We start from the raw sequence: 14,980 nt of genomic DNA, 5'->3' as shown, positions 1-14,980 counted from the left end.
GCACACTTTATCTTATCTTTTACTATAGTACAGCTATGGACCCAAGGAAATTACAGAGGCTACATAAATCAGTTTTCTCGACTCTTCATCTTAATATGAGCATTTCCTATTCCAAGCACTTACCATGACTCATAGAGATGTACTCTCTTCTAATGGCGTACAGTAGACTATATATTGTATTTCAGATGTTTGGTGTTGGCCACTGAAAGCTGCCTGCGTGGATTCAGTGCAGCCTGTGCCATAGGCTACAAGAAGCAGGTTCATTACTCTGGATGACAGTGTGGAATGGAGCAGCAGAAGCCTAAATGTGGGCTGCACGCACCGCACTTCCAACAACTCCACACTCCAGACTCCACAGACTCCTTCCCTCAATTCACAATCCCCCAGCAGATCCGATGCAGCAAAGGGTCTGGCACGCTGCCTCCACTGAAGTTCAGCAGGAGAAAGGCGGCTCAGAGAGGCACGGATGCCAGCAACCGACTTCTACCCGAGCGGCTTCCTCCTCTCTTGCGACTGATTCTTTCAGAATCACCGCAGGCTCTCGCTGCAGCAGAAGCATGTACAGTTAAGGGGGTGGGAGGGGATCTGATCCTCTAAAACACTGTGATTGTTTCCCCACCATCACACTGATGCCAAGAATCAATCTTTCATTTCGTGTTCACAGGCGATACAAGTTTTTTGTCTCTTTGGTCGTTGCATGAATAATACAGGCTCCACTGTTCTTCTCTATGGGAGAATATACCTTCAAAGTGGTTGATTTGCCTTCAGCGACACAAAGAAACAGTTTTGATATTCTTTCAAACCCGTGAAAGTTTTTGAAGGAGCTGCACTGCACATGCACTAGCCATCAAATCCTCTACCTAATGATTTAGAACTGGCACTGAGCACATTATGCAGAGTGAATCGAATGTTTGAGGAATGATGAGATGTGTTTTGATTGTGAAGCACTGGCTGGTAATTTGGGGAGAGAAAGAGGAGGCTGCTTTGGCTCCTGTGTGAATGTTTTCTCTCTCATCTTCCTGATTAGCCGTCTCTGTCAGCCTGAGAACATTCCTGCTCTTAAGTGCTCGGTAAATATTCCTGAAGGTGTTTTTAGTTTGCCTCTAACAGGCGCTGGCATGTTCGCTGGCTTCTGTGCTGCTGTAAATGCCACTTTCTTTGTTTAGAAAGATAAACTAAACAGACTCAGCGGAAAAAAATAATTATGCAGTAGATACAGTAAGCTGCTTATTGCAGTGATTGACAAAATGGAAGATCAGCGCTGTGCCAATACAAACACTTTAATGCGATTGAAGGTGATGAATTCGAGAAGTTTTTTATTTTTTTATTTCAGGTTTTCAAGACTTTTCTTCCTTTCAATAAATTCTCGATAATATTCAGAGGTAATGAAATTGCATTTTTTGCCAAACACAATCCTGATATGTCATAAATAATCAGAATTCATGAATTTCTACATCTGTCAAGGAGGTTATGTTTGTTTCTCGTTGTTGTTGTTTGTTTGTTTATTAGTTAGCAGGATTACAGAAACTTTTTTTTACCATGAAATTTAGAGGAAGGAATCCATTAAAATGTATGACAGGTTTAGGATTTTGTTCCCCCTGCGTTCATCATTGGCCATTCTGCAACATCTTATTATTATTCCTTATCAATGGATCTTGATGAAAGAAAATCTGGCATGTTAGGGACTGATATTTATCAGTGTGTGCAATTATCTGCCGATCCGATCTAGTGAATTTACATGTGATTTCAGAGATGATGAGAAGATCGCAGTGTAATAACATCATCTTACTAAATCCTTACTTCTAAACCTGTTAGAGGAAAACAAAAATCCTGAGGCTTTTTAACTAATTGATCCCAACTTAAACATTTACTGGGTTTGTCGGCTTACCGAATATGTACGCAGTATGTTATAACAGGCTCCAAAGACTGGAGAGGGTTGTTTTTAAAGCTAAGAAGGGAAACATTTAATGTGAGCATTTGCATTCTAACAAAAGATTAATTTATGGTAGCAAATCAAATGAAACAGTCATCTCTCTCCTTCTCCCACTCTCCATTCCCTCCTGTGTGTGTGTGTGTTTGTGTGTGTGTGTGTGTGTGCTTGCTTGCTGTTAGCCCCCTCACTGCAGTTTACAGAATTTCACCAAATGGAGCACATAATGAACTGTACAGTAAAGTACATTTAGATAAGGAGCTGGTTATAATTCGCTTGTACTTAGCATTGCCTCAGTGGGACTTTGCAGTGGCGCGTTCGATAACAGGCGGTGTACACTCTGCGGAAAGTGGATAGCGTGCACAGTAACACAATGTGTTCACACCTCCAACCAGGCTCGCCGTGGTGGAATGGCACACACCGGCGGAGCAGTGCAACGTAAACACCTCATGAGAGTGAAATACAGTGACAGGCCTAACAGTTAATGGCTCAGAGCTCGGCACTGTGGAATACATCTTCACCAAATGATATGATGTACTGTATTCCTGCAGCTCTAACTCTCATTTTCAGCTCTCGCCGTCAGTGTCTCTGTCCTTTTCCTCTCTCCTCTTCTCCACGTCTTCCTTGCTTCAAAGACATAAAAAAGATAAAAAAACTAAACAACAAAGCCCTGTTTTCTCCTTCTCCCCTTCATTATTACATTCTCCTGTTCTCTCTCTCCTGCTAACAGGTCTGTCTCTCCCCATCGCTCCACACCTCCATCTCCTTTTCTTACTTGAATCTATTCGCCTCCCTCATTCGCCCTCTCATTCTATCTCATTCCACCGCTCTGTCTCTGCACACACACACACATGTGTATACAGCCATGTCACTCAAAACAGATTTGGCAGTGTATTTGTTTAAGCCAAACACGTATACACATCCCAGTAATCAATAATTCTTTTCCTGCTACTCTCCTCACATATTTTACCCCACCGCGCTCGGCCTTCTCCTTTTCCCCTTGTCCTCTACCCCTCCACCTGGTCAGTCCGTCTTCTTTTAGTTATATACACTCTATATTCGACACATTACTCACAGCTCTCGTACATGTTTGCTTCCCCTTTTCATTCCATCAGTTAATTGTTCCTCTCAGCCACCTCTCCTCTTTTTTTTGTAACTTTCTATTTCATTTCATTTCATTTCCTACAATACTGATCAGGGTCAAGGAATCGGCAGAGTGTGACAAAGAGTGGAGAGTCGGATGAAGACGGAAAATAAAAGAACATGGAGGGGAAGAAAGGGCGGGATTGACTTTAGAGGGAATATTATGTCAGCGGGCTGCTGTTCATCAGCGCAATTGTGTTTGGTAACTGAAGCCATGAAAATAGGGAGAAGTGATTGGGAATATGAAAAGACAGAGTGTGTACGGGAGAGAGAGGGAGGGGGAGGGAGGGGAGAAAGTGAGACGGAAATGGAGAAAGGGAGGGAGGGCAGTTGGCACAAGAAGTAAATTGAAAATGATGTGCTGTGTTTTTGTGTGTGCCCTGCTATCTCCCAGGTAGTCATTATCTCTCTGTATGGTTGTTTGTGTGTGTGTGTGTGTGTTTGTATGTGTGTGTGTGTGTGTGTATGTTTGTATGTACTGCATTAACCCTCCTATCTCTTTATCATTAAGCTGCTCTCCGGGCATTGTGGGTCCATGCATTTATCTTGTGTGTGTGTGTGTGTGTTCTTACACACACTTGCATGCATGTGTCTGTGTGTGGTTGCAGCTGTGTGAGGGCGAGGGTGTTTACAGTGATCTTAATTGTGGTTATCATTCATGCAGCACAATAACCACCTCCGTCCCCATCTTTGTCTCGGGCTGCTATTAACTCGCTCTCCCTCTCACCCTCCTTCCCTCTAACGGCCAGTTTCTGTTTCTCCTTATATTGTTCTTTCTCAGCCTGCAGCCTAAATAGAACCCATTTCATCTTCTCTGTGCTTCGCTTTCTTTTCCCTTCCCTCTGTTGTTTTTTCCCCCCCTTTGCTTTTCATATTCCCCGTCCAGCTTGTTCTCCAACCAAAGCTCAAACTCATCACCTCACAGCCCAAAACCACACAAGTCGAACTAACTTCTCTTCCTCTCTCGCTTCTTCTTCACTTTCTTCTTCTTTTTCTTCTTCTTATTCTTCTCTTGCTCTCTCTCTCTTTCTTTCAGGCACCCTCTCTTAGTGCGATATATATCTGCCTCCCCCCCTCGGCAGGTTGCCATGGTCGCCATACCTACTCTCTCTCTCCTATTGGTCCTGGCAGAGTGGACAGGTCTGGTGGACGCCTCCCCCCACCTCCTGCTCCGGCCCAGTCCGCGGGAGCGTGATGCAGGGGCCATGATGAACTTCAACATCGCCGTGATCCACGCTGGTGCTACAGGGGCGGCCGAGGCGTCGGTGTCGGGGTCCGGGGGCCGGGTCCTCTACCCGGGGTTCGGCCGGGTGTACGGCTCCCTGGGGGAGAGCGTGGTCACCCAGTGGGGCTCTGCGAATGTCATCTGGCTACAGGTTGGACACTGTCTCCTCTACCTACTGCTCATCCAGCCCGACTCGATGGAAGGGAATAACAATGACCATCCATTATTCATACTCACCCTCATTATTGGAGCTGAATGGGCTGCACACTGCTGATGTTGTGTTGGCTCTGCTGAATGAGTCTGGCTCTGCTCTTTGACCACAGCTTGTATTGCTCGCCAGACATGTCATGCATACTACACACACCTTCCATGTGAATAAGATAACTCAATACATCATGCCCTAGTTGGCCTAACCTTCTTGTATGGAGCCAGAACAGTCTCAAAAGTAATAAATGCACACAGAAATGAATACATGCGCAAAAAAGATCCACAAATATATTTGGGGATTTATATATATATGTGACTCAAAACACAAATACATTTTCAATGCACACACAAATATGTTTCATTCCATATATAAGTAAAAAAAATTCACATGTAAATCATAAGATTCATAAACATATTTCCGATGCACACACAAATAGAAAAAAAATTCACAAATATATGCATGTAAAATATATTTGCAATCTTCATCAAATATATATTTGGAGCTTGTTACATTCATATATAAACTGTTGGACCTGCATTTACAAAGTGCTTTTAATTCGACAAGACATCATGCCCTAGTTGGCCAAACCTTCTTGTATGGAGCCAGAACAGTGTCAAAAGTAATAAATGCACACAGAAATGAATACATGCGCAAAAAAGATCCACAAATGTATTTGGGGATTTATATATATATATGTGACTCAAAACACAATCCCCTCTTAGAAAGAACGCATTTGTGGATCAGAGTCACGTCAGGGTAGTCTCAAAAGTCTCACACACAGTTTATATATGAATGTAACAAGCTCCAAATATGTATTTGATGAAGATTGCAAATACTTTTACATGCATATATTTGTGAATTTTTTTTCGGAAATATGTTTATGAATCTTATGTTTTACATGTGAATTTTTTTTACTTATATATGGAATGAAACATATTTGTGTGTGCATTGAAAATGTATTTGTGTTTTGAGTCACATATATATATATATAAACCCCAAATACATTTGTGGATCTTTTTTGCGCATGTATTCATTTCTGTGTACATGTATTACTTTTGAGACTGTTCTGGCTCCATACTCTTGCCACTGTCCTAATCCATCTCTATTTGTGTTTCTCTTTGTCCTCTTCCTCTACCACACGTGCCAGGTGAATGACAGTAGTCCTAAGACGGTGCTGTCCCAGCTGTGTGAGCTGCTGGCGGCGCGGCCCCTGCAGGGTCTGGTTTACGAAGAGGAGAGGCCCCCCCGCACAGCCTGGGGTCCATTGGCCCCCATGCTGGAGTTTGTCTCGGCGCAAACAGGACTGCCCATAGTGGCTGTAGGAGGGGGAGCGGGGCTGGGGAGGATGCCACAGGTAGGAGGAAGGGTGTTGGCATTGAGGTGGGAGAGAGAGAGAAAGTGTGTGAGTGTGAATGAGCAAGAGAGAGAGGTGAGAGAGAGAGGAGAGAGATGGACGGATAGAAGAGGACAAGTGTCCCCAAACGTGCAATTGCTTTGCTGCAAATGTGTGGACAGGCGAGCGGGACAATGTTAATGAGCTTGGTGCTGTATACTAAAGCAGTATGGATTGACAGCAGTATAAAACATGCACAGAGGGCTTGGTCCTTTTTTTTTTACACAGATTGAATGAAGTGTAATGTATGAGTTGCTCATTGCCATAACGAGTTACAATGTCCCACTGTCGCACATCCTCTCTGTGAAGAGCAGGTTTGGGAAAGTGCCGGTGGGACGGAGGAGCAAGTTGAAGGTCAGGGTCACTGATCTGCTGGAACTCTGCAGTGTTTGATCTGTAAATGGCACCAACTGGGGCTGTTGCTCAGCCTGTGATGTTCCAGGGAGGGAGGCAATGAGCAGACATGGGCGTGTGTGTGTATGAGTGCGTGAGGGCATGACTGTGTGTGTGTGTGTGTGCACTGTGAACTTGTGGGCATCAGAGAAATCTAGTGCCATGTGCTTGCCAATGCCAAATGAGAGGGAAGTAGAAAAACGTTGCATTAATTGCTAATAGGGTTGCAAAATTCCGGGAATATTCAAAGTTGGAAACTTTCCATTGGAATTAACGGGAATGTACAGGAATATACGGGAATTAACGGGAATTAACGTGAATAAACTGGAAATGTTGTGGGTAATTTATACTAACTGTATTTACCTTGTCATATACAGACATAAATACAAACATTTCGTTGTGTCATAGGCTGATTTGAGCCCTGAGGAAACTTTGGGCACTTGACTATATGCTTCTGCACTGTGCGTCATTCTTAACATAGGTCTTTGCACAGTATTTGCAAATGTACACAGCCTTTCCTTCTACATTGGATGGGGTGAAATGTCTCCACACATGAGATAGTGTAGCATTTTTCTGTAGAATAAGATGAGAAAAAAGTTTGTTAAAAAACACTAATGCCAGAGTTATAAATAGTTAGCCAAACAATTGGAATCGTTTGTGAAAATATTTTACAATTGATGGATAAATGAATGGAAATAGGCTAGATGAACAGATGAACAATCCTCAATCAGCATGCTAATATATTTCCCCCAGTAATATCATCGAAACTTACCTGACAAGTCCTGCACACTACAGCAGGCCTCAATCAGCCCTGCTGTAGTGTGCAGGATGCTGGGAATTATCTGTGCATGTGATGGAAGAATGCACAGTGGAGGGTTGAAATTCAACATGCAGCGTGTGTTGCATTCCATCCATCTTTTTTTAAATTTTTAATTTAAAAAAATCGGTGTCGCATCGGTGATACAAAATGAGGACATTAAAGAGATACTGTACAATGCTCACATTTTTCCAAATTTTACAATTTACAGTGACCCCCCACCCCCCCTCCCACACACCCACCCACACATCCTTCTCCTGTAGAGGTCCCAACCCTGCCTGTCTCTAGGTGAAGGGAAAAGAAAAAAGAGTAAAGAGAAAAAGAGAAAAAGAGAAAAAGAGAAAAAGAGAAAAAGAAAAAAAGAGAAAAAGAGAAAAAGAGAAAAAGAGAAAAAGAGAAAAAGAGAAAAAGTAACAAAGCTAAGACAAACAAAAACAAAAAAACTAGAAACAAAGCAAAAAAAAACAAAAAAAAACAACATCCATCTTAAAATAGAATTTTGAAGGATGTTTTTATTGCTCAGCGTTTAATTTGCGTAGCTTTTTTTTTTTTTCAAAATTCCCAAAATTCCCGAGCTTAACTTCCCATGGAATTTACCGGAAACTTTCCGCCCCTTTGCAACCCTACTTGCTAACAGATACTGTTTTAACCATTTACTCTTGAGGAATTAAACTGTATCACTTTGATGAACTTGCTTTGAGGACACGCGCTCCTCACACCCCCCCCCCCCCCTTCCCCTAAACAGACTTTTTAGAAACACTCCCTTTTGGAAGACATTGGAGAATTGTAGCAACATTCCAAGCTGTGTTAACCCTGTGGCTGCACGAGTGCCGCTGCTCCATCATAACGTCAAGCCCCATGCTGCCTCAATGTTATGCATGACGATGGAGCAGTCCAGGGAGTTGTAGTTCTCTGCTTAGAAACCCACTGTCCCTGGCCTACAAGCTGTATCCTAGCTGCGGTTTAGACGCGGTAGAACTTGAGGGGATGAATTGAACTTTTTATTTTAACCACATCTGCTGCTCTCTTCCCCAAATCAGGAATCAGGTTCCATCTTTCTCCAGTTCAGCTCGTCCACTGCCCTCCAGTTGGAGGTCATCTTCGAGGTGCTGGAGGAGTACGACTGGACGGCCTTCTCCGTGGTGTGCACCCGTCACCACGGCTACCAGGACTTCCTGTCCGTGGTGGAGGGCCTGACGGACGGCTCGTTCATTGGCTGGGAGAAGAAGAGCGTGGTGATCCTGAACGTGACCGACGACCCCGGGGGGGCACGCACGCGCAGGCTGCTGAAGGAGAACGAGGCGCAGGTGAGACAGGGGGGAGGGAGGGGAGGGGGGGAAAGGGGGGGAGGAAAGGGGAGGAAGCGCTGCGAGTGTCGTCGGGGGGTGGGGGCCCCCCTTTCTGACAGGTGGCCTCCCAGCTTTTTTTCCTTCCTTCTTCGTCTCTCCCTCACCCCCTCCGCATCTCTCTCTCCCCTCTCTCCTCTATCCCTCTGTTCTTCTCTCCCCCCCTTCCCATCTGCCGAGGCACAAACTGTTTTCAATGGTACAAGGGAACCACAAGTCAGGTCTGATCTGCTGGCTGGTTGTCATGTGGCAATGTGTGAAGAGTTGCTGAGTTCAAAGTCATAAACAAGTTAAACCACTTACACTTTCCCTCTTGATTCCCGTAAGTAGCTTTAAGGTTCCGGAAAAAAAACAACCCGAGACGCTGCTGTAAACACTATACACTGTGTCACCTCTCCATTGTGGATCCTTTATATTCTGTTTACTATTACTCTACTATTTAAAGCTGGGGTATTTCTATCTTCTGCATTATTTAACCCCCCCTCTCCCTCCCTCCCATCCCCCGAAAAACCCAAAAACCTTTTATTTGGGTTTGAACGATATTTGGCTGCAACAGCAACAGTTTGTATCCAACACACCACCGACAGGCCACTGCAAGGAAATGAACACGGTTTACAAAACTCCCGCCTTTGGAGACTTTTGAACCTGAATCACCTGAATCGACTTCACGATTCAATTTTGGTTGATTTGTTTTGGAGTAGAGAGAGAAACGAAGTCCAAACACAACCTCTTAAACTTCAAATTGATTCATTAACCTCGACCGGAATGACTTGTGGTTTCGGTTTGTACCTCTGGGTGTGTTCCATTCCTCCACACTGTATGCCTGCTCCCTCTTCTCCTCCCCCCCACTACCTCGCTCGTTCTTCCCTTCCTTTCCTCACTCATTCAGTCTCACCACACTGTCCCACCACACTCAGCCCCCCGACCTTTTCTTTTCCAACCCTATTACGTTCCCTTACACCTCTTCACCACCATCCTTGACCCCACAATCCCTCCTGTTCAATTTTTCACTCATCTCACTTGTTTCTTGTGCTGACTCCCCTCCCTCCTCCCTCCTTTCCTCCCTCTGCCTCCCCCTCCAACGGTTTCTTTGCCTGGAGACAAGCTCACTCTCCTCTGCTGCTTTGCTTTTCACCTCTAGTCTCTGTACAGCTCTCTTTCACTCCTTCAGTTCCATTCCTCCATCCCTCCGGCCGCATGTCTTCCCTGGGCCGCGGACTCGGCTCTCCACTGGCTCAGTTTAGTCTGGGTCTCAATGTCATCGCTAATGTCCCAGCATGGGCACTGCAGCTCTGCGTGTGTGTGTGTGTGTGTGTGTGTGTGTGTGTGTGTGTGTGGGTGTGTGTACATGTGCACTGGATTCCTTTGACTCCACTCGGCTTGTGTCACTGTTAATATAACATGCTGCCTGCAGTGCTTGCTCTCTAACGCTCTTGCTTTTCACTACAACCCCTTACTCCTTTTAGCTGGTCTCTGCAGGGCTAATAAATGCTTGTGATTGCTTAGTGATGTTTACATTACATGCTCTCTCTCTCTCTCTCTCTCTCTCTCTCTCTCTCTCTCTGCAACATGGTGCTCTTCTTCTACATTGCGGATGACCTGACGCCGGGGTCCGGGTCAATTTCTTCTCAAATCTCTCACTGTCTTTCCTTTGCTCCATCCCTCTTCCAGCTTCTGCCTTGTCAGTATTTCCTCCTGCTCTCTTTCTCTCTGTTGTGTGTTCCTCTCTTTCTTCATTTCCCCCGTCTTTAGATATCGTGTCTGTCTGTTTCTAACCGATTCTCTCCTTCCCTTCTTAATTCAGTCCCCCTCTCTGTCTGTTGCTCTCTTTCCCCCCCACTCCTTCCTCCTCCTCCTCCTCGTCCACCTCCCTCTCCTCCTCCTCCTCCTCCACCTCCTCCTCCTCCTGTCACTCTCATTCCCTGCCTAATTCACTGGAGGTTTATTGGCATCCAGGCAGGATTGTTTTGCCAAGCCATTACAGTTCAAAATTCAATGAAGACGCAATTCTCAAAATGTGCTTTCAGTCTGTTTGCCCGACTCCCTCCTCCTCCTCTTCCACCATGAAAGACTCGTCTTCCTCTTTTTTTTTTGTCCTTCGACTCCCCTTTGTCTCGATTCCTCTCCCAGTCATCTCTTATGTATTTCTTTTTATTTCAAACACTCTTTCTTCTCGGGTATTTGTCGGCATTTAACCTCATGCTCGCGCTTTTCCATCTTTTCCCTCAGATCAGCTCCATCCTCCTCTTGTCGATCCCTTCTTTCTTTTTCCATTTCCCCCCCTAACCCCTTAAAACCCTCTTTGGTCAAGCTCTTATCCCCCCCAACCCCCCACCCTCCGCACCACCCATCCTTAGCTCAGCACTTGCTGCAGAGAGCTCATCCACTGTCAAGGCTTTGTCTTTCTATGTTGCATTCTCTCTCTTTAATGTTTTCCCTCCGTTTCTCTCCCCCGCCTCACTCCATCATCTTCGCTTCTTTAGGAAAGAAAAAAAATCTCTTTTCTCTTCAGGCTCTGATTTCACCAAAATGTGTCATCCTTTTGCTTTTCTTTTTCGATTCCTCCCTCTTCCTCTCCGTTCTCCAAGGGGTGACTCTTCTGTTTTCACATCTCTCTGATTACTTCCCTCCATTCGTTTCCCTCTCCGTCTCCTGTTGTCTCCGGCTCTTTTCTCCACCCTGCTTTTCATAACACATATCACAGTTTAACCTCTTCCCCCCTTGTTTTCCCTCAGGTGTGTTTGCTCTTTAACCGCCCCCCCACATCCCAATGCGTCCCCGCTCTCCCACTCCATTTCTGCGCTCTACCACTTGTTTTAGTTTTTTCCTTTAACGTTTTACTCCTGTTTTCATTATTCATTACTGTGACTTGTTTCATCAGGCCCCAGCTCATTAAGCACTGACCTCCATTGCTTGTGCACCTCCTGGTTAGAGCCTACACGTACACATATGCATTTCTCCCCCTTTCCCCTGTGTCTGCCTCTCTCTCTCTCTCTCTCCGAATCATATGCCCAACTCCCCTGAACCTAATCACATCAGCTTACTCTACCTCTTCACTTACCTCTCCCAGCATCTCCTTGTTTTTTCTTAACACTGCCTTTTCTATCCAGCACCCCCCACCTCCCTCTCAGGTGCACCTATGCTCCAGCTCTATCTTTCTCCCCTTACTTCTTCCCACCCTCTGTCTCTCTCCATGTCTCCCCCTGTCCCCCCCTTATCTCACTAGCGTGTATGTGTGTGTGTGTCTCCCCTCGTCCCTGTTCTCTCCCTGCCTTCCTGCTGTCCTCCAGGTACGTTTGCTGTACTGCTCCCAGGAGGAGGCCGAGCTGGTGTTCAAAGCCGCCTGGGCCGCCGGTCAGGCCGGAGCCTCTCACATGTGGTTCGCCGTGGGGCCGGCTCTCTCAGGTTTAGGGATGGAGAACCTACCGCGGGCCGTGTTTGCCGTGCGGCCTCAGGGCTGGAGGGACGAGCCGCGGCGTCGGATTGCTCGCGGTGTGTCCGTGCTGACTCACGGGGCGGTGGCCATGCGCAAGGATTACGGAACAACGGGTGGGCCAAACTTTGTCACCAACTGCATGACGGATGCCAATCAGACTCAGAGAGTGCGGGGCAGGATGAGGTGAGACTGACATCAGGGTAAAAGGGGAAAATGTTTAAGGCAGAATGTGAGAAGGAAAGGAAGATAAATATTAGGCTGGGAGTAAGTACAAGGCGGTTGGCAGACTCCAGACAGAATATGTGAAAAAGGAAGAAAAGGGAATGAACGCCAGAATGAGCTGGCAAATATCTGGGTGCAGTTGGTGGATTCAGAGTCAGAGAGCAGGGGGATGTCTGAATTTTGGAGCTGGCTATCATCCATGCAAAATAGATGTTGTTGCATGTAGTTGTGAGTTGGCTGAATTATCCCAGCATCTGTAGCAAGCGGACCATGTCTTATGTATATTAATGAGCTGCAGGCTTTAATATATTCCATGTAGCCTGTGCAAACAGAGCAGCTCACTCTAACAGGTAGCTCAAGTGCTTCTGGTTATCACGGCAGTTCATTTTTAACACCAGTCACTTTGGCTCTGCACACACACATTACATTATAACGAGAGACGAGTGGAGGTCTGGTCAAGATGAAATCGAGCCAAACAAGCATATTGATATTATTATAATTTTTTTAATGAAACAGAGCACAAACAATGTGGCGATTAAAGGGAAATGATTAATGGATTCTTCTTTCAGAACACGTCTCATTTCCATTTTATTTTTTTTTGCACTGCTACCTGCTGTTGACTGTCTGCAACTACAAGCTGTTGTTCCATCTGAGGTATTTCTGTGATGTAAAAAGCAGGAGAATCTTTCAGATATTGTGTTTTGAAGCCAGCGAGATGACACGAGGAGGCAATTAGAAGGTCTGTCCTGCGTGATTATCAGACAAACTATAGAGCTCGCAGCCGATTCGGAGTGCTGCACTGGTTTCACTTCAAAGATCCTGACATTTCCGTACATCTGATCATTTGTCTGTAGATTGGATTTACAGACAAGCCCCTGACTGACACCGTAGAAATGTTGTGATCTAGTTTCAAGGAGGAAGGAGAACAGGGCAGACTTTCTGTTTGCATCAAAACCAGCGTTCTACTTTTTCCTCTTCTTCTCCAGCAATGCATTTAGTTAATTCATTTATATTATGCGTTTTTTCCTGTCATTTACTTACTGCCTGCTCTCTCTTTTGCTTCCGCCCCGTTGCCATGCAGGTATTTCAGCAACATCACACTTGGGGGTCGTGACTACTCCTTCAGCATCGATGGTTACCTGTCGAACCCATTCCTGGATGTCATTTCCTGGACACCTGGACGGGGATGGGAAGATGTAAGGACATGACACCAGTTCTCTGAATCTGTGCTGAGTCTCGTGATTCGCTTGATTGCATGTTGTTGTGTTGTCTCCATTAACTGTTTGAATCCTGACACTTGTGAGTCGTGCCGGGAGCAAGCGAGAAATAAAAACGCCAAGCAACTGAACCCGACACAGTTTTTTATGCTGATTCGAGCAGTGTTCTTGGGTTTTAATCTCTCCATGCGAGCTGGAGGAGCAGATCTGTGCTGCATTGGCAACAAGAATATTTAAATCTGACAGCGAGGGTAGGCGGGTCACATGGGTTTTTATGATCATGTAAAGTTCACTGTGGCTATTGGTGCCTGAGGCAGAGGAGAGGAGCTGGCTGCTGACCATTTGACCGTGCTTTGTGTGCTCCTACTGTGCTCGTTCACTTTCTGCTGCTCCTCTGCTGTTACTCGGTTAAAGCACATTCGCTCGATACCACACACACACACACACACACACACATACACACACACACACAAACACACACATTTCTAGCTATAATGTGAAGAATTGCTGTGTTTTTTTTTATGTTCATCATTTATTAAAAATCTAAAAACGCTGGGGCTTTGGACTGTTGATCCGACAAAACAAACAACGTGCCCGGCGCCCTTGGTTGTGGGAATTGTGACGCATCCATCGACCAATATAAGAAAAGTTTCGGACAATCAAGTCTGTCCTATTGCACCTCATAGAAAACGGGTTGCTGTAATCTTACCTCCTTGAAACATGAAGGGCAAAATCCAGCGCTCTAGTTTTGTGCAAGAAGCTAATCTGAATTTAATATGAGATATTATGAGTCATAGTTATCCAACCCAAGTGGTTTTGTTCCAGAGTAACTGTCTATTTTCTGTGAAATTCCCTCTTTGTGTTTCCCTGGACAGCATTTCCTGGCTGAGATGCAGCAGAGGGAGAATAACACAGAGCCTTAAAAACCCACTTGATTTTACTAACTGACGCTGTCGAATCTGCATGTGAGTTGAGGCGGAATGTTGGATTGTATTTCACCACGGAACAAGGACTGTCTTCTCTCACCTCTCGGCCAGTAATGAATAGAAATGAAACTAATCATTAGCTGCAGCAACAGCCCCGCAGTCATACACTTCCACTCATGCATTTAATTCTTCCTCATTTTTTTTTTAGAAAACAGCGTTTTGTTGTTGTTCTAATCAGGACTTGCTGATTTCTTCTCGTTTCTTGCCTGGCTTGCCTTTGTCTTTGCTGTAAAATTAAACACGGAATTAAATAGAGATGAAGAAATCCGGGTGTCATTGCCATCTGGTTGTAGCCTCGCCATTGTTTTCCGCTGTTCGAGTGTCTTGTCTACATAACTGTATGAGCAGCTACAAAGACCCGGCACCCCTGGCATGTCATGCATATTCTATAAAGCTGTGGTTTGTTCACAAATCCTCAAAAGAGAGCCTTGTCACCTGTTGCAGATGCTTCTCCCTTTAATACAGAGGGATTTTCACCCTTGCCGGTGTCAGAAGAGAGAGAGAGCAAGCGATGCTCATTTTCATCAGCACCGTGCGGTACATGTGCACAGATACACAACGCTCTTGGAACATATGCTCCGCAACTGCACATTATCACAAACACCGCACAAATACAAATACCACTGCCTACACACGCTTCTGCACACACATGCACACACACACA

General features: G+C 45.3%; 1 protein-coding gene across 1 annotated transcript in view; it reads left to right on the top strand.

Annotated features, from left to right (window-relative positions):
• Nucleotides 1-285: 285 nt before the first annotated feature.
• The window catches only part of LOC133014537 (glutamate receptor ionotropic, NMDA 2D), a 33,840-nt gene continuing 19,145 nt past the window's right edge, over nucleotides 286-14,980 (top strand). The window contains exons 1-6 of the mRNA XM_061081802.1: nucleotides 286-573; nucleotides 4,156-4,449; nucleotides 5,654-5,860; nucleotides 8,150-8,416; nucleotides 11,746-12,074; nucleotides 13,195-13,309. Of these exons, the coding sequence (XP_060937785.1) occupies nucleotides 286-573; nucleotides 4,156-4,449; nucleotides 5,654-5,860; nucleotides 8,150-8,416; nucleotides 11,746-12,074; nucleotides 13,195-13,309 (1,500 nt within the window). The remainder of the gene's footprint in view (nucleotides 574-4,155; nucleotides 4,450-5,653; nucleotides 5,861-8,149; nucleotides 8,417-11,745; nucleotides 12,075-13,194; nucleotides 13,310-14,980) is intronic.

The sequence above is a fragment of the Limanda limanda genome, chromosome 11, assembly GCF_963576545.1.
Source record: "Limanda limanda chromosome 11, fLimLim1.1, whole genome shotgun sequence".
Lineage (NCBI taxonomy): Eukaryota > Metazoa > Chordata > Actinopteri > Pleuronectiformes > Pleuronectidae > Limanda > Limanda limanda.
Note: the sequence above shows the minus strand (reverse complement) of the source record. Positions and strands in the feature narration are given on the sequence as shown.